This window comes from Cervus canadensis, chromosome 15, assembly GCF_019320065.1.
Source record: "Cervus canadensis isolate Bull #8, Minnesota chromosome 15, ASM1932006v1, whole genome shotgun sequence".
Classification (NCBI taxonomy): domain Eukaryota; kingdom Metazoa; phylum Chordata; class Mammalia; order Artiodactyla; family Cervidae; genus Cervus; species Cervus canadensis.
The window spans coordinates 46476213-46501117 of record NC_057400.1 but is presented as its reverse complement, the minus strand read 5'-3'; the positions used below and the strand labels follow the sequence as shown (position 1 = coordinate 46501117).

At 35.5% G+C, this 24905-nt stretch overlaps 1 protein-coding gene across 1 annotated transcript in view; it reads left to right on the top strand.

Moving 5' to 3' along the window:
- SCN7A (sodium voltage-gated channel alpha subunit 7) overlaps positions 1-24905 on the top strand; it is a 78411-nt gene that overhangs the window by 19871 nt on the left and 33635 nt on the right. The window contains exons 3-10 of the mRNA XM_043488190.1: positions 670-782; positions 1129-1218; positions 2244-2372; positions 5509-5600; positions 12394-12600; positions 13005-13074; positions 15843-15984; positions 19767-19970. Of these exons, the coding sequence (XP_043344125.1) occupies positions 670-782; positions 1129-1218; positions 2244-2372; positions 5509-5600; positions 12394-12600; positions 13005-13074; positions 15843-15984; positions 19767-19970 (1047 nt within the window). The remainder of the gene's footprint in view (positions 1-669; positions 783-1128; positions 1219-2243; positions 2373-5508; positions 5601-12393; positions 12601-13004; positions 13075-15842; positions 15985-19766; positions 19971-24905) is intronic.

Sequence of the window (24905 nt, the reverse complement as noted above, 5' to 3'; positions counted from 1 at the left end):
TATATACACACACATACACACATATATTATATGTGTGTATTTTACACACATATATCTTCACATATACATATGTATATAAGTCCTTTTTAAGATGTTTCTGATTTTTCTTTTTTGGGGGCGTTTAATACTTAAATATACCAACAGATTAGTTTTACATGACATAAATTTTTGTGTTAAATATATTTATGTCAGTGATAATGTACAGCATGGTTATATACCATAGAAAATTACTAATGATTAAGATAATGTTTGCATGCATTGGGTGGGTCACTTTTACTACTGCAGTCTCATATCTTATTTGCTTCAAAATAAAATTAACTTATTTTACATTTATTGAATTTTAGTATGCTAAAATGGATACTCTTGAGCCATCAAGCTATAGATTTCTTTCTATTACATCAGTTCTGCAGGAAAACTTAAGGATTGGTGTGTGGCAAATGGTTTTCTTAGGTAGAACACTGGCAAAAAAAGGTATGGTAGATAAGCCTAAATATGAATAAAACTAGCTTAAAAACCTTTCCATTTGATTTAATCTGTAAACAGATATAAAAATTTAAGTATAAGTGTTAGACTTCATGACTGAAATGGTCATTGGAAAATGTTGCATGATTGATAAGATCATAATTCTCAGTTCTAATTTCACTTGATTTTCATTTTTTCTTCTTATAGACTTTCATAGTATTAAATAAAAAGAGAACAATATTCAGATTCAGTGCTACCTGGTGTACATTGTCTCCTTTCAATTCAATTAGAAGAGCAACCATTAAGATTTTGGTACATCCATATCCTTTTCTGTTGGTTTTAAACTGTACTAACATCAAATGCAACTATTCTATTCAAATATTGTTGCAGTCTTTTTCTCTTTTTAATTAACATATCATTTTATGTCAAACTGAAATCTTGGTTATAGTTTCAGTGTGTTCCATATTTGAAAATACATTTAAAATGCATTTTCTAGTGCACACAAGTAGTGGTAGCAAATCTTAATCCTTGTTGCTTTTCAATATAAATAGTACATTTTTTGAAACTTAAGAAACTATGTGATCTCATGTGTGTACATATAAACAGATTATAGAAATGTATTTTAAACATTATTTTTATTACTATTGTTCCTTGACTGTAACTTACCTTTTTCCGACTGTTCATTTTGGTTAGCGTCCTGACTGACTGCATATTTATGTCTATGACTGATTTGCCAAGATGGGGGCCAGCATTGCAGTAAGTTATATAATTTTATTATGTATAATCTCGTATATGATTATATTTTATATTTAACACATTGTGTTATAGTACATTATGTACTACATATTATAAGATGGTACAAATTAATATTTATAATTTACATGTGGTATACATTGTACATAATATAATATGTATACATATTCCACAATTGATGAATTTTCTGAATAAAATATATCCACATGTTGTTAATCAATTTTAATGTTTTTCTTCCCATCATTACTCTTAATTGGATTTTAAATTTCCCAGCATGTTAGGTTAACATGATATAGATGCTTGAGCCTTTATCTGTATATGTGTTTATGTCTGTGGCATCATACAAGTGAAGCTTTATTTTTATTCTAATGATTGATATATTTCAGTGCTTCAGATTTTCTTTACTATTGCAGTCCCACACCAGATTTGTTTCAAACACAGATAACTTTTATCCTGTCTATTCTTTAGATAAAAAGATATCTTTTTATTCCTTTCTGTTCTCCTTCTTTTTCCTGAGGGGTGTGAGTAGCTTACCTTGCATTAGAATACAAAAATGGAAAGGCCCATTACATTTTCTAGGGAAGAAGACCTTCTTGATGCCACTCCTCAAGGTTTCTATTCTTAAAATTAGTTAACTTTGGAAGGTAAATACGTGTTATACTGATTCACTGTAAAAATTCTTGCATATGTATATAATAAGTTCTTTCATACTTGCCTACATTTCAGTTGCTTATTGCTGGACTCCCAGTGTGGGATAAATTTGATATTTTGTATTTATTCTTTTCTTAAATATATGTAAATATAACCCTGAGCTAAAATTTGTTGAAAAAAAACTGATAGCCAAATTTCATAGTTATTGTTGTAAGACTCAGGAAGCCCTAACTAAAGCCCTATCCTATGGTTGTCTAGTTGGTTGGTTGATTGATTGCCAAATAATTATCATAGACATATATTTCAGAATTATGATATATTGGTTTCATTTTTAATATGAAAAGTAATATAAAAATTATGTGAAATTTTTTCTGCAGGAATACTTTGCTTGGAATTTATACGTTTGAAATACTTGTAAAACTCATTGCAAGAGGCATCTGGGCAGGACCTTTTTATTTCTTTGGTGATTCATGGAACTGGCTTGATTTCAGTGTAACTTTATTTGAGTGAGTACTCCTTTTAAGTTACAAACATCATAATGTTTGCTTGCTAAAAAAAATGCTTTTCATAAAGAAACATTGAGGTTGACAGAATTTTCTGCCTGTAAAAATTCTGTGAGTACAGAACAATTCATAAATCATAGACATAGTGAGTTCTCTGAGTTCTCTTAGGCAGCTCCAACTGAACTAGTCCTGACTATGCATTGAAAATCAAAGGAATGGGATATTATCTCTGTTTTCTACCTGAAGCAAAAACAATAGAGGTTGAATTTTTCGCATTTGAGGTGATTATGTTTGGTGACCAGAAAATATCCTGGAGACATAGGAGAGGATTCCAGCATATTTGATTCTGTTCATCGATATTGCTTAAGAACAGTAAATATTTTAATTATCAGAATAAGATATTTTATACACATGCACATTTTTCTAGAATGATACATTAAATTCAGATAATTTACATGTGTATTAAGTTTTTCAATCCTTCTATTTAATGTACTCTATTTTATGGCTAAAGAAATTGTCACAGGTATCAAACTCCTGTTAAAAATAAAGTAATACTCTATTTGTAGAGTTAGTGTCAATTTTTTAAAAAAGAAATAACCTTTATAAAGAACATGATTAGTTTCTTCCATGTTGTGAGCAGTCAAAAAATAGTAGCTAATATCTTTGAAATTATTATCACTACTTCTGCTATCACTAGTATTATTTTTCTTCTTGCCACTGCTATTAGCTAAAACTTGGCTAACGCAACTAAGGGCCCTTAGTATGTGAAGGTGCTTTGCTATGAATGTACATCGATTAACTAATTTAATCTTCCCCATATCCTCAGAATTAGAAAGTACCCTTATCCTTACTTTTCACTTTTGAGGAAACCGAGGCAAAATAGGTTAAGTAATTTTTTCTTATCACACAACTAGTAAATAGCAGAGCCTATATTTCTCTCCCATTTCTTTTTTTTTTTTTATTTTTTTATTTTATTTTATTTTATTTTTTTTATTAGTTGGAGGCTCATTACTTCACAACATTTCAGTGGGTTTTGTCATACATTGATATGAATCAGCCATAGATTTACACGTATTCCCCATCCCGATCCCCCCTCCCACCTCCCTCTCCACCCGATTCCTCTGGGTCTTCCCAGTGCACCAGGCCCGAGCACTTGTCTCATGCATCCCACCTGGGCTGGTGATCTGTTTCACCATAGATAGTATACATGCTGTTCTATTGAAATATCCCACCCTCACATTCTCCCACAGAGTTCAAAAGTCTGTTCTGTATTTCTGTGTCTCTTTTTCTGTTTTGCATATAGGGTTATTGTTACCATCTTTCTAAATTCCATATATATGTGTTAGTATGCTGTAATGTTCTTTATCTTTCTGGCTTACTTCACTCTGTATAAGGGGCTCCAGTTTCATCCATCTCATTAGGACTGATTCAAATGAATTCTTTTTAATGCTGAGTAATATTCCATGGTGTATATGTACCACAGCTTCCTTATCCATTCATCTGCTGATGGGCATCTAGGTTGCTTCCATGTCCTGGCTATTATAAACAGTGCTGCGATGAACATTGGGGTGCACGTGTCTCTTTCAGATCTGGTTTCCTCAGTGTGTATGCCCAGAAGTGGGATTGCTGGGTCATATGGCAGTTCTATTTCCAGTTTTTTAAGAAATCTCCACACTGTTTTCCATAGCGGCTGTACTAGTTTGCATTCCCACCAACAGTGTAAGAGGGTTCCCTTTTCTCCACACCCTCTCCAGCATTTATTGCTTGTAGACTTTTGGATAGCAGCCATCCTGACTGGCGTGTAATGGTACCTCATTGTGGTTTTGATTTGCATTTCTCTAATAATGAGTGATGTTGAGCATCTTTTCATGTGTTTGTTAGCCATCTGTATGTCTTCTTTGGAGAAATGTCTGTTTAGTTCTTTGGCCCATTTTTTGATTGGGTCATTTATTTTTCTGGAATTGAGCTGCAGGAGTTGCTTGTATATTTTTGAGATTAATCCTTTGTCTGTTTCTTCATTTGCTATTATTTTCTCCCAATCTGAGGGCTGTCTTTTCACCTTACTTATAGTTTCCTTTGTAGTGCAAAAGCTTTTAAGTTTCATTAGGTCCCATTTGTTTAGTTTTGCTTTTATTTCCAATATTCTGGGAGGTGAGTCATAGAGGATCTTGCTGTGATTTATGTCGGAGAGTGTTTTGCCTATGTTCTCCTCTAGGAGTTTTATAGTTTCTGGTCTTACATTTAGATCTTTAATCCATTTTGAGTTTATTTTTGTGTATGGTGTTAGAAAGTGTTCTAGTTTCATTCTTTTACAAGTGGTTGACCAGTTTTCCCAGCACCACTTGTTAAAGAGGTTGTCTTTTTTCCATTGTATATCCTTGCCTCCTTTGTCAAAGATAAGGTGTCCATAGGTTCGTGGATTTATCTCTGGGCTTTCTATTCTGTTCCATTGATCTATATTTCTGTCTTTGTGCCAGTACCATACTGTCTTGATGACTGTGGCTTTGTAGTAGAGTCTGAAGTCAGGCAGGTTGATTCCTCCAGTTCCATTCTTCTTTCTCAAGATTGCTTTGGCTATTCGAGGTTTTTTGTATTTCCATACAAATTGTGAAATTCTTTGGTCTAGTTCTGTGAAAAATACCGTTGCAGAGCCTATATTTCTATACCAGCAGTCTGGCTCTAAAATCTGTGTCCTTAACCAATATACATTTTGATTTCTGCTACCATCACCATCACCATTGTTATCATCATCATTATCAGCACCAGGAGTTTAAATACTTAAAATAAATCTTATTCCTTTCAAAAGCTATGTATTTTCTTATTTTAACTATCTTTTCAAACCAATTAAGATTGCAAAATATGAACATTATATAGAGTATTTGATGAAATTTTGACTACTCAAGGTGTCAAGCTTTTATAAACTCTCATAATTTGTAGATTAATGTTTACTTGATTACCTTGCATGGTAGAAATCTTTCCCTTCCAATCAATAATAAAGCTATTTGCAAAATGCAATAATGAAAGCAAGGGAACATTTGGATGTCTGGTTTTAGAAACAAGCTTCAAATATTATAAAAAATCAAATGTCAGTAACATAAACTCAATATGATTTCTAAACGACTTTAATTTAATTCCACAGGCATATTTCAAGATATTCACCTCTGAATTTCATTTCATTATTTAGAATTATGAGAAATTTGAGAATTTTGAAAATTATTCCTTTAAACCAAGGTAAGAAAAAGCATCGAGTTCTTTGTCTTCATTTTGTTTTATGTACTTCCATGTATTCATTTGAACAGCCCTGCCATTGCTTGGAGAAAAGTTAAACAATGTTTCATCTTTGATATAAATGAATATCAGATCAAGTATCAAATTTATTTGTCACTCCTGGAATGGAAAGGAAAAATAATACCACATTTGTTACTTATTTGAAGTGGTTTCAATGCTTATGATAACAAAATGTAGAGCTCAATCAAAATATTTTACTTCTCTATTTTTTCTTATTTCTTTAATTTTATGTCTTAAATATGAAATACTAAAATTGTCCTTAGACTTCTGAATGAATTAGCAGTCCAGACAGTTATATAATCCATCCTCTTCTTTTCCTCATTGAATCTAAAAGCCAGTTGAAATGAACAAAGTTATGTAAAATAAGATAAGTACCCTTTTAGTCTCAGTGCTCGGATAGGATGTGTTCCACATGCCACAACATTCAAGAAGGTTCTGTTAAATAGTGTAGACCATGACCACATTGATGGAAGATGCTGAGGAATAATTTACACATCCCATTCCTGAGTATGTCTTAGGGAAGCCTACTAATACCTTCTGATTTGTTGTTCAGAATGAATAAAAACAGTAAGATAGGAAAACTTCATTCAGAGTTTTTTTTTTTGGCTGTTATGAGTCAGAAGTTTTATCAAATAGTGGAATGAATAAACCCACAAGCTAGTGTGATAACACCAAAGGTAAGATCTGCAAGCAACGTTCATCCACTGGAACATCATGAAGAAGGCCAGATGTATGCATACTCTGTGCTTGGAGTCCAGGCTGGGCAAAACAGCAAAAACATTGGAAAATGTGATAATGGATGCCTTGCCTTGTGGATATGACTTTCCTGATGGCTCAGACGGCAAAGCGTCTGCCTACAATGAGGGAGGACCCGAGTTCAATTCCTGGGTCGGGAAGATCGGCTGGAGAAGGAAATGGCAACCCACTCCAGTATTCTTGCCTCGAAAATCACATGGATGGAGGAGCCTGGTAGGCTACAGTCCATGCAGTTGCAAAGAGTCAGACACAACTGAGCGACTTCACTTCACTTGTGGATATACTGAAACATTGAATAGTACACATTAAACAGGTGAATTGTATGGTTTATAAAATATATCTCAATAACCTGTTTGATAACAATGGTCTGTGACATGGTAGCTTCACCAAGCACAGTGAAGAAACCAGCAGCAAGAAATGTCCTTGCAGGAATTTCCACAGTCTTAGTTCTTTTACTACTCTCCACAAATTACTGGAACATAAGTTGTATCACCTTCATCTTCATCTTAGAATTAGAGGTAAAGATCATAGAAGAATTCAGGTAAATTCAGGTATAATACAGTAACTAGAATTGGGAGCATACAGGCTGGTACGAATTGCTCTTATTTTTTTTTTCAAAGGAGAAAACAACCTAGGCACATACTGGTAATACAGTGTGTATGAAAACAAGGAAGAAAGGAAAAACACACTATTCAAGAGAATGAAAATAATCCTTTTTTCTTTTAAAAATGTACTCTAAGGCATAAAGTATAATCCAGTTTATAAAAGTGAACATAATTGAGTTAAAATTATCTGTCAAGATGTAGAGACTTGAGCTTCTTTGGGGTCCAAGTGCTGGTTAAGAATCTGCCTGCCAACGCAGGGGACTTTGGTTCGATCCCTGGTCCAGGAGGATCCTAGACAGCACTGGGCAGCTAAGCCCATGCATCACAGCTGAAGAGTAGCCCCCTGCTCGCCATAACTATAGAAAACCCATGTGCAGAATCAGTGACCAAGCGGAGCCAGAAGTGAAAATTAATTAATTAAAGAAATATATAGACTTTAAAATTAAATCAGAAATGTTAGAATCCACAAACGATACACCTAAACTAAAACAAAATGAAAATTTAAAAGTAAAAAGAAGGAAAAAGTTATACCAGGAAATCAAAATCAAAATTGACATATGGTTCAAAGCTTTGAATGGTAGATAGCAATGGATGGAAGATAACAATGAAAATTACTAATAAATTTGAGTCTATAAAGTGTGATGGTGACTTCTTTTTATCATCGATTAAAATGTTGACACTAAAAGCTCCATAAGAAGCTTGATTATATATATTCTGTATATAATATATTTATGTCACAGTAATATTAATAAAAATATTTTGTAGTTATATATGTATAAGTATACTTTATATACTATAATATCACTATTATTGATAAAATATTTGCATGAGTTTATGTTTATATACACACATACCTTCTTACTTATATTTAAGAATTTCCATTCCTAAAGATAATTTCAACAAAACAATGTGAAAATTTTTTTCAGTACAAGATATACACAGGACTCATGACAGTGACCAAATAAAAAATACACAGTGCAAAGACACATATTTTAAAAGATATTTATGGTGATCATGGCAATAATATCAAATTAAAATGTCCCATTTTTCTTCTAATAAATTGGCAGTGATATTTTTTCAAATGTCCTACCTTTAGTAAAGGCATGATTATATATTTATAGTCTTTGGTTTATGCATTAGCTCAAATATTCTTTAAAAAATTTGAACATATGAATTAATACTTAAATATCTCATATACCATGACACAGAAATTCCATTTTTAATGTAATACTTTAAAAAGACTTGCATATAGCAAAACAATTCATAGTATAATTCCAAGTGGCCAAAGTAGCTGTAAATATGTATTTTAGGATGATAGCAATTAAAATTATATATTTATTCTAGGTATCACATTTCTTTAATCACAGGAGTGACTTTCAGTCAGTTCAGTCAGTCATGTCTGACTCTTTGCAATCAGTGAACTGTAGTATGCCAGACTTCGCTGTCCATGACCACTCCCAGAGCTTGCTCAAACTCCTGTCCATCAAGTCCGTGATGCCATCCAACCATCTCATCCTCTGTTGTCCCCTTCTCCTCCTGCCTTCAATCTTTCCCAGCATCAGGGTCTTTTCCAGTGAGTCAGTTCTTTGTATCACATGTCCAAAGTATTGGAGCTTCAGCTTCAGCATCAGTCCTCCCAATGAATATTCAAGACTGATTTTCTTTAGGATTGACTGGTTTGATCTCCTTGCAATCCAAGGGACTCTCAAGAGTCTTCTCCAACACCACATTTGAAAAGCATCAATTCTTCTCATCTCAGCCTTCTTTATGGTCCAACTCTCACATCCATATATGACTGCTGGAAAAAGCATAGCTTTGACTAGGCAAACCTTTGTGGACTAAGTAATGTCTCTGCTTTTTAATACGCTGTTTCGGTTGGTCATAGCTTTTCTTCCAAGGAGCAAGCATCTTTTAATTTCATGGCTGCAATTACCATCTATAGTGATTTTGGAGCCTCCCAAAATAAAGTCTGTCACTGTTTCCATTGTTTCCCCATCTATTTGCTAGGAATTGATGGGACTGGATGCCATGATCTTAGTTTTTTGAGTGGTGAGTTTTAAGCCAGTTTTTTTACTCTCCTCTTTCACATTTATCAAGAGACTCTTTAGTTTATTTTCACTTTCTGCCATAAGGGTGCTATCTGCTGCATATCAGAGGTTATTGATATTTCTCTCAGCAATCTGGATTCCAGCTTGTGCTTCATCCAGCCCAGCATTTTGCATGATGTACTCTGCATATAAGTTAAATAAGCAGGGTGACACTATATGGCCTTGATGTACTCCTTTTCAATTTGAAACCAGTCTGTTGTTCTATGGCCAGTTCTAACTGTTGCTTCTAGACCTGCATACAGATTTCTCAGGAAGCAGGCAAGGTGGACTGCTATTCCCTTCCCTTGAAGAATTTTCTACAGTTTGTTGTGATCCACACAGTCAAAGGCTTTGGCATAGTCAACAAAGCAGAAGTAGATGTTTTTTTCTGTAATTCTCTTGCTTTTTCTATGATCCAACAGATGTTGGCAGTTTGATCTCTGCTTTCTCTGCCTTTTCTAAATCCAGCTTGAACATCTGGAAGTTCTCTGTTCATGTACTGTTGAAGCCTGGCGTGGATAATTTTGAGCATTACTTTGCCACTGTGCGAGATGAGTGCAATTATGTAGTAGTTTGAACATTCTTTTGCGTTGCCTTTCTTTGAGATTGGAATGAAAACTGACCTTTTCCAGTTCTGTGGCCACTGCTGAGTTTTCCAAATTTTCTGGCATATTGAGTACAGCACTTTCACAGCATCATCTTTTAGGATTTGAAATAGCTCAGCTGGAATTCATCACCTCCACTAACTTTGTTCATAGTGATGCTTTCTAAGGCCCATTTGACTTCTGGGATGTCTGGCTCCAGGTGAGTGATCACAGCATTGTGGTTATCTGGGTCATTAAAATCTTTTTTGTGTAGTTTTTCTGTGTTTCTGCCACCTCTTCCTAATATCTTCTGCTGCTGGTAGGTCCTTACCATTTCTGTCCTTTATTGTGCCCATATTTGCATGAAATGTTCCCTTGGTTGTCAGGAAGCATTTAACAGGAGGCTTCCTGTGTGCTGTTATGGATCTGTCAGGAAACCTTTGGCCCTTGTTGATCCTGAATATTCAGGAATTAAGAGGAGAGGCACACCTTGCCTTTCCTGGGGCTGAGGAATCCAGGCATTTCCTTTGTTAGTTTCTCATTATGGTGATAAGTATCCTCTTCTCTCTTTAATAGGGATCGCTTTGTGTTTTGCAAGTCTGGATTTTTAATCTTTATTTTTGCTGAGAATAACTACAGTGTATATGCCCATGCCATGTTGATTAAAACACCTTTGCTCCATCAGAGCTTTGGTCCCCGTGTCTGTCTTTCTTTCTTTCTCTTTATCTCTCTTTTTCTGGCTGATTCCCTGGAGCGTGAAAGCCGGCTGTGTAACCCAGGGAATATTAGCCTCTTTCCTTCTTTCACTTTCTCATCATCGACTCCCGACCACCAGGTTCCAGTCTATTAAAGGACCAGTACTTGGTATCTGATTTTCTTGAGGAGATCGCTAGTCTTGCCCATTCTATTGTTTTCCTCTATTTCTTTGCATTGATCACTTAGGAAGGCTTTCTTATCTCTCCTTGCTATTCTTTGGAATTCTCCATTCAGATGGATATATCTTTCCTCTTCTCCTTTGCCTTTCACTTCTCTTCTCAGCAATTTGTAAGGCCTCCTCAGACAACCATTTTGCTGTTTCTTTTTCTTGGGGGTGATTTTGATGACTGCCTCCTGTACGATTTCATGAACTTCATGCATAATACTTCAGGCACTCTATCAGATCTAACCCCTTGAATCTATTTGTCACTTTCACTGTATATCATAAGGGATTTGATTTAGGTCATACCTGAATGGTCTAGTAGTTTTCCCTGATTTCTTCAATTTAAGTCTGAATTTTGCAATAAGTAGTTTATGATTTAAGCCGCAGTCAGCTCCCAGTCTTGTCTTTGCTGACTGTTTAGTCTCCACCTTTGGCCGCAAAGAATATAATCAATCTGATTTTAGTGTTGACCATCTCGTGATGTCCATGTGTAGAGTTGTCTCTTGTGTTGTTGGGAGAGGGTGTTTGCTATGAGCTATGTGTTCTCTAGGCAAAACTCTATTAGCCTTTGCCTTGCTTCATTTTGTACTCGAAGGTCAACCTTCCTGTTACTCCAGGTATCTATTGACTTCCTACTTTTTCTTTACAATCCCCACGATGAAAAGGACATCTTTTTTTTGTTGTTAGTTCTAGATGGTCTTCTAGGTCATCATAGAACCGTTCAACTTCAGCTTCTTCAACTTGAGTGGTTGTGGCAGAGACTTGGATTACCGTGATATTGAATGGTTTGCCTTGGAAACAAACAGAGATCATTCTGTTCTTTTTGAGATTGCACCCAAGTATTTTAAAGTTAGTTTTATTTGAGGACGCTCTTTTCTAATAACTTTATTTCAACCCTATTCTATTACACTCAAGAAATCTAATCATCTGAGGATGTCATTTAAAAAAATAGATTTTCAATTCTCACAATGATGTATGAAATAAGTATATTTATACTCCCTTAAAAATAATTAAACAGAAACATTAAAATGTTGGTAACTTGCTCAACATCATGAAGTTGGTATATTTTTATCCATTATTGGAGGAAAGAAGAGTTATGGTAGTTTCATTTATGAAGTATAATTATGGGGTTTTTGTTGTTTCTTCTTGCTTTCTATATTTTCTGAATTGAGCATGTATTATTTAATAGTTAGAAAAATGAGTGTCCTTAAGTAAAACTAACATTGAAGTTGAATTCTTAATTAACAAGTATCCTGGTATAAATACAGTGACATATAATCACAGTTGTATGTTATTCCATTTCTATTCATAAAGTTTTTTCATGTTTTATTTAATGAGCTTCAAAAATTCAGGTCATAAAAATTAATAAAAATGTAAAGAATACTGCTATTTCAAACTATTTCTTTTTCAACAACATTTGCAACCCATGTTGACTTGTAACTCTATGCCTTTACCTGTGCTTGTAAATAATGGTGATTAGTATGAAAAACAGTAACCAAGAGAGCAGGCCTGTTCTTTATGTAGTAAAAAGAAATAAAACAAATAAGTAGAAGTACTAAAGAATGTCTGAATTATTGCCAAGTGTAATAAATTAGCAATAATACAGAAATCTCAAAGTTTCGCATGTTATTTCTTTTATTTATCAGATCTAGATAATGATAAATGAAATTATAAAACACAAAGCTATTGATTTCAATGGCATCTGCATTCACCATGGGAGAAGTTTGCTAATGCTGCTTTACTAAGGTATTTTATTTTATGAAAAACAAACCTTTCTCTTTTCAGGAATGAAGTCTTTTGTAGGGATACTCATCCATTGTTTGAAGAAGCTCACTGTGGTCATTATCCTAACTCTCTTTTTTCTGAGTGTATTTTCCCTAATTGGGATGGGGCTCTTCATGGGCAATCTGAAACATAAATGTTTGCGATGGCCCCAAGAAAATGAAACTGACATGCTGAATAACAGAACTGGAAATCCATATTATATTCGAGGTAAGAATCCCTTGCCATCTATATCAAAAAGCATTCTTCACAGAAATGTTGAACCTTCAATTTCAGAACAAATTCAACTTCAGAACAATCTTTATGTAAATACCTAACTATGCTCAAGTACTAATTTGGATCAGTTTCCTTTATCAGGATGATAAAGTTCCAAGTCTTCAGAAAGTTATGTCAGGGAAACCAAAGTTTGGAATTGCTAAAACTCACAAATTTTATCATTCAAAAATAAATAAATATGACCAAAGCCTCCTAGGTTGAGAGAAAATGGTAGGCTACAAACTCATTCCTTCTTGCTGTAGAGAAGGATGTTCATCTGTACAGATGTAATTGGGTTTAGATAAATGCTGTTCACTCAAAGTTAGATACAAAACATCATGTCTTTCATATTTTTCCAGAAACAGAAAACTTTTATTATTTGGAGGGAGAAAGATATGCTCTTCTTTGTGGCAACAGATCAGATGCTAGGTAAGTGGTGTTAATGTTTTCTTCTATCAAGTCTGTATTGTAATGGAGAGTGGAGTTGGGCTCTTCACTGCTCAAAAACCAATAAGAGGCCATTTAGTGAAAAGGAAAGTTTGCTTTATTTTAGATGCTAGCAACCGAGGGGAGGGTGACAATTGTTCAAAGGCTGACTCTCCATCTGCCCCGACAATCAGGGGGCAAGAGGGAGGGAGCTACATGCAGAAACAGCACAGTCAGCGGACAGTCATCTTGAAATCGGTCCTCCGTGGTCTGCCCAGCATCGTGTTGATTGTTTTAACTATGACTAATCTTCGGATCCAGGGTTGCTTGGTTTCAATTTCCTTGAGACCAGTTCTTGGAATTATGGCAGCTTATGGGAACCTGGTGGCTTAGCGGTAAAGAATCCATCTGCCAGTGCAGGAGGTGCTGGCTTGATCCCTGGGTCGGGAAGAGGAAATAAATGGCAAACCCTCTCCAGTATTGTTGCCTGAGAAATCCCATGAACAGGGGAGCCTAGTGGGCCTCATGGAGTCTCAAAAGAGTCAGAAACGACTTAGCAACTAAACAACAATAGGACTTAAAATAATTCTTCAGTGAGATGACAAAACTCTCAAGTCTTCAGTCCAGTTCAGTCACTCAGTCATGTCTGACTGTTTGCAACCCCATGGACTACAGCTCTTCAGGCTTCCCTGCCCATCACCAACTCCTGGAGCTTGTTCAAACTCATCTTCATCGAGTCAGTGATGCCATTCAACCATCTCATCCTCTGTCGTCCCCTTTTCCCCCTGCCTTCAATCTTTCCCAGCATCAGGGTCTTTTCTAGTGAGTCAGTTCTTCGTATTAAGTGGCCAAAGTATTGGAGTTTCAGCTTCAGCATCAGTCCTTCCAATTAATATTCAGGACTGATTTCCTTTAGGATGGACTGGTTGCATTTCCTGGCAGTGCGAGGGACTCTCAAGAGTTTCTCCAACACCACAGTTCAAAAGCATCAATTCTCTGGTGCTCAGCTTTCTTTATAGTCCAACTCTCACATCCATACATGACTATTGGAAAAACTTTTATTTTCTTATAATTTCAGATGACGAAATAAAGTTGAAATAGAGTGGTTCTCAGCAGTACAATGGATTAATTCCTTGTGTTACTTTCCTCAACTAGAATGACTTGAAATCCATCTGAAACTCAGTTCTTAGAGGCTCTGGGTCTGAGATAGAGAAAAAGCACATAGGGGCAGGAGAATGAGTTATGTAGTTTAGTCCTATTAAAGTGATTTGGGGGCTTCCCAGAGGCTTCCCTTGTGGCTGAGATGGTAAGAGTCCACTAGACACTCTTTCAGGAGACCTGGGTTCGATCCCTGGAGGAGGGCATGGTGATACACTCCAGTATTCTTGCCCAAAGAATCCCATGGACAGAGAAGTCTGGTAGGCTACATTTGATGGGATTGCATAGAGTCGGGCACGACTGAGCAACTAACACACACACACACACACACACACACACACACACACACACGGCGGGGGGTGCTTCTCAGGTGGCACTGGTGGTAAAGAACTCGCCTGCCAATTAGAACTCGGTTCAGTCCCTGGGTCAGGAAGATCCCCTGGAGTAGGAAATGGCAACTTGCTCCAGTATTCTTGCCTGGAGAATCCCATGGAGAGAGGAACCTGGCAGGCTATAGTTCATAGGGTCACAAATAGTCAGACATGACTGAAGCGACAGCATATACAAGGTGATTTAGACATTTCATTGCTTATTCAACCTTTTTACCCCTTTACTGCTGGGCTCCCATTCTATTTTCAAGTCCAGATTGTGAACCCATCTCATTGTGTCTGCCCTATCCCACTTGAGCTAAACCTTTCTGTGGACATTCCAAACTAGATTTGACATGAAATGCATGTTCAAGATACCAAGTCGTGGATAGTCAGAATGACAATGATATAGTATATCAGCCCAGAAGAGAATGTCAGTGTTTCATCTGCAGCCATTATACTTTGCTGTATGATAAACTATCCCAAAAGTTAGTGTTTTAAGACAAGAACAAAATTTCATCTGTTCAGATTCTATAGGTCAGCAATTTAGCAAGCCTCAACACACAAGTACTTTTTAAACCTCTGTTTGTATCACATTTGTTAGCCATTAACAAATATGTAAAACAAGTCACATGGCCAAAGCTCCAATAATGTGGGAGGGAACTACAGAGAGGTGATAAGAGAAGAAGCATGATTTATTGGGCCACTTCTTTCATAATGGACCACAAGAACCAAGCCCCAGTAGGCAAAATTATGAAGACTCCATGAAAGGAAATGAAATAAATATTTAATCTGATCTTTCTACCAAAGTGCCGTTACTGCTTATAAATTATTGATGAACAATGTTTTCTCACTCTTTAAATAATGGTATCTAAGGGTTTGAGGTGAGATCATTTAAAAATTAAACTCTCAACTACTGCAGTTTTATTTTTATCAATGTCATTTTCCACCAGTTATACTTTCACTTTGATTTTGGGTAGTAAAGAAATCTTTAACAAAGACTTGGCAAAAACCATTTGTGAGTCCCTGTTGTCTTTTAGCTTAATTAATGCTGTTCACTTATATCTGCTGAAAATCTAACTCATATGCAACTTTTTTTCACTGGGAATTGTTTGGGAGAAGACTATGCCCCGTGAAAGAGGGAGCCCTTTATTATTCATGGGTAGATGTTCTGAATTTGTGATTTAACCTTGATCTGAAAGTCACCTAAGAGTAAGCAGTTTTTCTTTTCTTCATCTTAATTAGTCAGTGTCCTGAAGGATATGTGTGTGTAAAAGCTGGTGTAAATCCTGATGATGGCTACACAAATTTTGACAGCTTTGGCTGGGCCTTATTATCTTTATTTCGGTTAATGATGCAGGATTACCCTGAAGCACTTTATCACCAGGTAAGAACACAGAGAATCTGCACTGCACGTAAGAATGATGCCATGCTCCTCCTTTCTAAAATAATGATCAAATGTAATGTACTTTATTAAAATAATTTTTGTGTGGAGAAGAATTTGAGGCCAGAAGGAAATAGAATTATTCAATGTCAAACTGTATGTAAACACTTTAGTGTTCTTATGTATTGGTATCTTATTTAATCTTTGAAACAGTCCTACAAGGTCAGGATATAAATATGTGCATATGCTTTTACATGAAGACCCTAAGATCAAAGCAGTCAGATAACTTCCCCAAAGTTAAAACACATGTATCTACCAGCGACCAGTGTCCTACTCTGTGGTCTTATAGATTTGACATTAACTAGAAAGCATTTCTAGGTGCTAATTCTTCAGACAAAAAATTTGAACCTATGAGATTACCATCTGTTAAGAAATTGTTGGGACTTCCCTGGTGGTCCAGTGGCTAAGACTCTGAGCTCCCAAGTCAGGGGGAGTGAATTTGATCCCTGGTCAAGGAACCCCGTGTACTGCAACTAAGAATTCACATGCTGAAACGAAAGGTTATTCATGCCTACAATGTACTATTTCTTTTTAATTCTTCTATTTCTTCTCATCCTCTTTTAATAGTCAGTCATGCTCCAGTTATAGTAACAGAAAGCTTACTGTTATGAGACTTTAAACAAAAATTCTGATTCTCCTTTTGTGTGCCATAGTTTCTCAGAAGGATATAATATATACTCATTAAAAATGTAGATTCAGCTTTTCTTTTAAGAAAAGTGGAATATGCAGTGTTTTTCAGCAGCATAGTTAATAGCAAAAGATATTAGATAAAATAATTACTTTAAATTCCAAAAGTATGTGCAGTTGAAGAATACTCTTTTTAAACACACATGTACTGTACTTTTTATGATTGAATAGATAAATTATGGTGTGTATATACATATGTGTATGTTTATAGGCCATTAATAATGATAAGAATAAGGTAATATATTTTTAGCACAAAGATTCATAATATATTATTAAATGAAAATCAAGTAAACCAAACATGCTTGTAGGAAAATTATGTTTCTAGTAGAAGTACTTAAAATATTACAAGTGATTGTTTTCTTTATGCAAACTATATTTTTCTAATTTTGAAAGAGTAGTATATTGTTATTTGTCAAACTTTTTAACAAGTATCATGCCTCCTCCACAACACTAGGAACTTCTTATTTCTGAACTAATCTTACCATGTTATCCTCTTCAAAATCCTCCAGTGATTTCCAGATGTCTATAGGATGAAGTTCAGTGTCCAAATGCATGGTCCATAGCGCCCTTTAAGATATGGTCTCTGCAATCATGTTTGCTTGTTCAGTATTTCTGCCCATTAGGAGATAAATGACCTAAGAATTATTTTGTCTTATTTTAATTTTTGTCTTCTCAGCATCTAACATATAGAAATGCTTAATAAAATTTTAATAAACAAAAAATTTAAGTGAATATTTATGAATTGTTTACTTTATATAATAGTGAATGTCTTGCCTTTTATTTACAGCTTTCAAAGTGTGTAAGTTAATTTACTTGTTAGTAATTGTTTAAAAGAAATCCCATCACACACCAGGGAAATGAGAACAGTCTGGGAATGCCCTGATTCTGGAGTCTTTCAAGACCTTCATCATTATTGCACTCTAGGATTTTATTGACTAGTATAGATAAGGTTTGCTTTGATTTGGACTGGATTTTTTACTCAGCACTGCTCTATTGAACCATGACTAGGTAAATTCAACAGTTATTCCCAAAGAGTACAGCTTGTGTTTTGGAGAATAGCATTCCCCATTCATTAAACAAGCATTATTTAATCCAAGTATTCTGATGTGGCATTGGTACAGAAATGAACAAAGCAGGTTGTCACTTCTCATGGAGTGGGGTTATATTCAATCACAGTTCACGTTTATCACATACTTGCCATGAGCTGAGATCCTCCCATACATTGTTTCATTTGATTTTCATAAAAATATACGGTAAACAGGCTGTAATTAGCCCCTGTTTTCTGCTAAAATACAATAAAACTTGAATTTGCACACTTTTTCATTCTAATAAGATTGTATGCTTTTATTCTCTATCAGCTTCATTTAGTGGAAAGAGCAAAAATTTTGGATTCAGGCATTTCCCCACAGCTGTGAGATCTTTATCTAATTTCATCTCCTTTTTACATGGTAAATACAATGTAAATGTTTTACATGGAATTAAGGAAATAACAAACATAAAGTATTTATTAATGTGTATATCCTACAATACTCGTGATATCTAATACTGACTTCTGAATGTATTGTGGATAACAGCTATTTAGTGGGGAAAATATTTAACCAAATCCTAAATAGCTTACTCACTTGGATAATAGAGTTTATTAAAAAATACTGTTTATTAAAAATTTCTTATTAAGAAGAAATTATTTCTGATTAGATGTTAGAACTTCCTGTTAATTTGTAAACATTCTTAACATGCCAACACAATATTTTCTGTAAGTAAGACTTGTCTATTGATTCAAATGAATGCTTAAAAGTGAAAACTTTTCCCATATGTTTTCCTGAAATTTGTTCATCTACTTGTAATCAGTGAGGATAGATCAATGGACTATATTTTGGATTTGTAATATCTACTTATAAATTTTTCAATTTTCTGATATATCTTAGGTACTTATTTTGAAATAAAAGCCAGTCAATGCTCAGTTTAGAGATCTGCTACTTTGTATTTTTCTATTCATAAATGGGATTTTCCAGGTGGCACTAGTAGTAAAGAACGTGCCTGCCAATGCAGGAGACATAAGACATGCAGGTTCGATCCCTGGCTTGGGAAGATCCCCTGGAGGAGGACATGGCAACCCACTCCAGTTTTCTTGTCTGGGGAATCCCTAGGACAGAGCAGCCTGGCAGGATATAGTCCGTAGGGTCACAGAGTCAGACATGACTGAAGCAGCTTTGCACACATGTGCAGGGCTTAGTGTCTCAGTCTTGTCCAATCCTTTGTGACCCCACGGACTATAGCCCGCCAGGTTCTTCTGTCCATGGGGATTTTCCAGGCTAGAATACTAGAGTAGGTTGCCATGCCCTCCTCCAGGCCCCCTTCCCAACCCAGGGATTGAACCCATGCCTCCTGCATTGCAAGCAGATTCTTTACTGTCTGAACCACAAGGGAAGCATGCATGTATATCCATAAATGACTTAATATATGTGAATTGTATGACTTTCCTAGGTGATTTGTGCAGAGGTTCTTCACGAAAGCAAGTATCCTGACAGATAATCAAATATTCCTGTTCCTCCTCTCTTTGAACAGACATGATCTTGTACTTTGTTGTGATGTTTCCATAAAGTAATGATCCAAAGAAAGTAATATCCAGACATTCATCCTTTGACTTTATTACACTTCATATATTTAAAGATTCTATTGCAAAGGAAACAATCATTCATATTCGGACTATCCAGCGTTCTTTATTGAAAGATGACAGTTTTTTCTTTCATTATGTTTGATCTGTTAATGAAGACAAAAATGTCAAATGCTCACCCTGAATTAAATTACTAAATTCTTCCCTGATTTTGTACCATTATTTTGTATCTTACATATATGTCTAAAGTTAAAGAGCTTTTTAGTTATTTCTCCAGGTAAAGCCAGTACTTTAACTGTCTTGTAATTGCATTCCACTTGTAACTAAATTCTAACAAAATTTCTTTTTTTTTTTTATTTTAAAATAAGAGATCACAGTAAGACAAATAACATTTCCTCTCTGTCTTTTTTCCACCTCTCCTTAGATCCTTTATGCTTCTGGGAAGGTCTACATGATATTTTTTGTTGTGATAAGTTTTTGGTTTGCCTTTTATATGGCAAGTTTGTTCTTAGGCTTACTTGCTATATCCTATGAAGAAGAAAAGCAGACAGCTACTGAGAAATCTAAGATTGATCAGGAATTTCAGAAGCCTTTACCAGAACTTCAAGAAGAAAAAATAACAGCAGAGGTATAGATTTTTTTAATGCTCTTTTAGAGTCAGAATGTATCTTCTCAAGTCTTGGAGCATATTTGTTCTAATAGATGTTCATTATCTATGTGTGGTACATGATAAGATCATAAGTGATTTTAGTAAAAGGGCTGACTTTTCCTACATAACATTCTTTTCTGAGTGTGGTGTGGTAAGAGTGACCAACGTTTTTTGGTCACTTAATATATACAATATTTTTGTTCCAAAATGCTGATTACTACTGCTAATAAACTATGGATGTATATATATATATATATATATATATATATATACACTGCTGCTGCTGCTAAGTCGCTTCAGTCGTGTCCAACTCTGTGTGACCCCATAGACGGCAGCCCACCAGACTCCGCTGTCCCTGGGATTCTACAGGCAGAAACACTGGAGTGGGTTGCCTTTTCCTTCTCCAATGCATGAAAGTGAAAAGTGAAAGTGAAGTTGCTCAGTCGTGTCTGACACCACAAACCCATGGACTGCAGCCTACCAGGCTCCTCCGTCCATGGGATTTTTCAGGCAAGAGTACTGGAGTGGGTTGCCATTGACTTCTCCGATATATATACACAGTATATATTATATAAAATATATTATATATATAATAAACTATGGGTGTATATATATATGTATATATGTATTTGAACTTCTTGTAACGAAGTATACACTTTTTTTTTTTCTCGTAATGCAGGCATAGTTTATTAATTTAAACTTACTTCATACAGAACATCAGAATTGACTTTGGAAATTTTCAGTGTTCAACTCAAAAGTGATAGCACCTCCCACAATTTAGAAGCTAGAAAGTACTAAAAGCGTGGATCAAAGTATAGTAGTGAAGTTGTGAAAAGAGAAAAAAAAATATTGACTTTCTGGCTCTTTCAAGAGGAAATGCACTGTCCATCCTGGCATAAGAAGTTATTTTATCTGTGCAGTAATTAAGTTCATGATAAGTAAAGCTTAATACAGTTTTACTCTAATTTTCAATTACCCTGGTATTCCATTTGAATGTACTTTTAGATGTTTAGCTTCATAGCAAAAGATCTGGTCTATGAATCTAAAAGTATTGGCAGAAGTAATATTAAAGTTATAGAAAATCATCTTAAAAAAAATCTAAATTCTGCTGTAAGTGTGCAAAAAGGGCAAACAAGCCCCCAGAAAGCAACCAGAAGCAGCTTTCTTGTATTCCACAGGACCTGGCTGTCTCACACCTCTTCCCAGGCTTGGCTCAGCCGCCTAGTATCCCTCCCCAGAGCTGTCCAGGTGTGTGGCGGGCAGGGGCCAGAGCAGCCTGAGGGGTGGAACTCCTGCCTCTTCTGAGGTGCTGCTCCCTTCCCCGGTGCTGTGAGGTGCCCCACTGCCTCAGAGTTTGTCCTTTGGAAGGTGCTCAGCCCAGAGGGGTCACAAGCAAGTCCAGTGCTCCCACCCACTGACCTGATTACAGGGCCCTCACTTGTGGGAAGGGAGCCGTGCCTTGCCTTCTCTTCCCTCCCTCTGGGTTTGTTACTATTTTCACTCTTGACACTCGCTAATGAAGACTGTCTACATGGGAAGAAGTGTTTGAACTACATTTTCTAGTAGATGTAAAAAGGACAGAATTGAGGGAAAAGAACTGTATCTTGCTTATCCCTCATGTAGAAAAGATAAAAAAAAAAAAAAGGAGGAAATGGGCCATGATTCACTCTGGCATGTGTGGTATGACTGGCGAAGAGGTTCATTAATCAAAGGCCTCTGCTGGACCAAAAGGGGAAAATGATAACTCTCTATTAACTAGCTCTCTCATTAAGCTGTGATCAGTAAAGAAACTCAAGAAAAGTCATTCCACTAAAAAGTAGGGCCTGAATGACATAATGTAGGATCATACCAAATGACAAGTTATTGATAGATACATTTATCTACAAGGTCAGTGCATACCACTGAAAGAAGAAGCAATTGTGGACGGTATGAAGAAAGCATGTATATTAATCAAAAGAAGCTATTGAGTATAGCCTTTATATCACTCATGAGGAAGTCACAGATAAATTACACAGCTTTCTGTCTCTAGAAATGAGTCTGAGATCCTACAGATTGAATGATTGTAGTCCGAATGATATGTGGAATGTATAATTTGTTTTGAAGTGGCATTTCAAATGATAAGAGCTACACACAGATATATCCAAGAGCACAATTCTTCTCTTATTTCAGATAAGATGCCCTATTAACTCTGCTTGTGAAGAACTTAGAGTATTTTGTAATTTCCCAATATCTCCATTCATTTGGCTATTCTGGACCACATAAACCCTTTCTGGATTTAAATAGTCTTTCAATTATGAGAGATTTCTTTTCCTGGAAGAGTACTAGAACATTTTGTCATTCAAAAGTTTCTTGGGAAAATGAGAGTAAAAGTCATTTTTGCAAGATGTATTTTCTTTTCCTTTTTTACACATAAGATAATGCTGGAGAATGAAGAATTTTAAATGGAACATACTGAGGACTCTTTAGGTGACTGATGTAACACTCGGCAAATTCTAATTCCTACATTGAAATTACTGGGAAATTGCATATATGTTTCATATTCTCACATTACAATAAAACAGTAGATTATATTGGCTAAAATCACAGTTTTGCAGTCAGATTAATATAGATTTCAGTCCATTTTAGCTGCTTACTAGATTTATGATATTTGCCAAGTATGTTAACCTTCCGTTGTTGTTACTCAGTCAGGTCCAACTCTTTGCAACCCCATGGACTGCAGCACGCCACGCTTCCCCATCCTTCACTATCTCTTGGAGTTTGCTCAAACTCATGTCCATTGAGTTGGTGATGCCATCCAACCGTCTCATCCTCTGTCGCCCCCTTCTCCTGCCTTCGGTCTTTCCCAACATCTTGGTCCTTTCCAATGAGTTGGCTCTCCACATCAGGTGGCCAAAGTATTGAGACTTCAGCTTTACCATCAGTCCTTCTAATGAATAGTCAGGGTGGATCTCCTTTACGATTGACTGATTTGATCTCATTGTAGTCCAAGAGACTCTCGAGGGTCTTCTCCAGCTCCACAGTTTGAAAGCATCAATTCTTTGGTGCTCAGCGTTCTTTATGGTTCAACTCTCACATCCGTATAGGACTACTGGAAAAACCAGAACTTTGAATATATGGACCATAATGTCTCTTCTTTTTATATGCTGTCTAGGTTTGTCAAAGCTTTTCTTCTAAGAAGCAAGTGTATTTTAATTTCATGGCTGCAGCCACAGTGGTTTTGTAGCCCAAGAAAATAAAGCCTGTCACTGTTCTATTTTTTCCCCATCTATGTGCCATGAAGTGAGGGGACCGGATGCCATGATCTTTGTTTTTTTAATTTTGAGTTTTCAGCCAGCTTTTTAACTCTCCTCTTTCACCTTCATCAAGAGGCTCTTTAGTTCCTCTTCACTTTCTGTCATTATGGTGGTGTCATCTACATATCTGAAGTTAACCATTCTAAACCTCAGTTTCTTCATCTGTAAGGTGTATATTATAATATCTGTCGTAAGTTGTGAGATTCAAATTAAATAAATGCTTGTAAAGCACTTGGCACTGCTTAGAGTATACTAAGCAACTGAAAAAATGGTATTGATTAATTATAGGAAACACAAGAAGGCAACTGCAAGAAGGCACAGCAGTCCATATGGAGAATACTCCTCAATATGAAATTCTCAAGTCTTTGACTGTGTCCCCCTAAAGGGATAATTAAAATAATAATAATGAAAGTAATAATAATAGTATATAATATTTATTGTCAGCTATGTGCCAGGAGAAGAGAGCCGCAGAGAACGAGATGGTTAGATAGCATCGCCAATCAATGGATGTAACTTTGAGCAAACTTGGGGAGATAGTGAAGGACAAGAAAGCCTGGCATGGTGCGGTCCATGTGGTCACAAAGAGTCAGATATGACTTAGCGACTGAGCAACAACATCATGTGCCAGATACATAAATAGTGTCTTCACAAATTCTCAATTTAATTCTTACTGAGGAGTTCCAGTTGCAAAATTCAATCTATACTTATAGGTATTTGATTTCATGACAGTGAGAAAGAGAACACATTTTTCATCATTGTTCTAGAGAGTCAACACTGAAACCTTATTATTCCATCAATTACACAGTTTCTAGGTGAAATTTGTCTATGAATTCTCAGTTATTGGCAAAACTTACGAAAAGAATCAGATATACACAACAGTAGGAATGTAGGTATTAAAAAATATTTGCCCATCTAAAATGACAATCTTAGAATTTACATGTATAATTAAATAAAACATCATTGACAATTTTCTGTATTAGGCTTGTATTAAACATTGGAGATTTAAAAATTAGTGAATACAGATACACTGTCTATCTTCATGAAGCTAGTGGTCTATTGGGGAGATAAACTATAAAACTATTCTAGCAAATCTGTAACTGGGACCACCAGGCATTGTGTTTCCTGATGTTTTTAAATAAGAAACATAAAACACCACAATATATTCTTGCCAAAATCTGTACTGTCTAATAAGCTTCTAAATCTAATCATCTCTTTCTAGAGACTATAGGAGAGAAGAATGCATTGAATTACACTAAAAAGACATAATCTGCCAAATTAAGAATGTGGAAAATTCTATGAGTGATTCAGTATTTTTAACAAATCATGTAGGATAAATAAAATGATATAAGATAACCAACAGAACCACAAACCAAAAAAAGTTTTACCTTATTTTGATTGGAACAAATTAACTATAATAGAATGTTTCTGAGTAATGAAATAAAATTGAGCATGATATAGGTATTGGGTAGTATTAAGGAATTGCTAATTTTGCTTGATGTTGGTAATGGTGTTGTGATTATTTTTTAAAAGAGCTTACCTGAAATTTTATGATGTGTGAAATTTGTTTTACAATACTTCAGGAAAAAAGTAGGGTGGGTAATACATGAAAAATGGAAAGTAT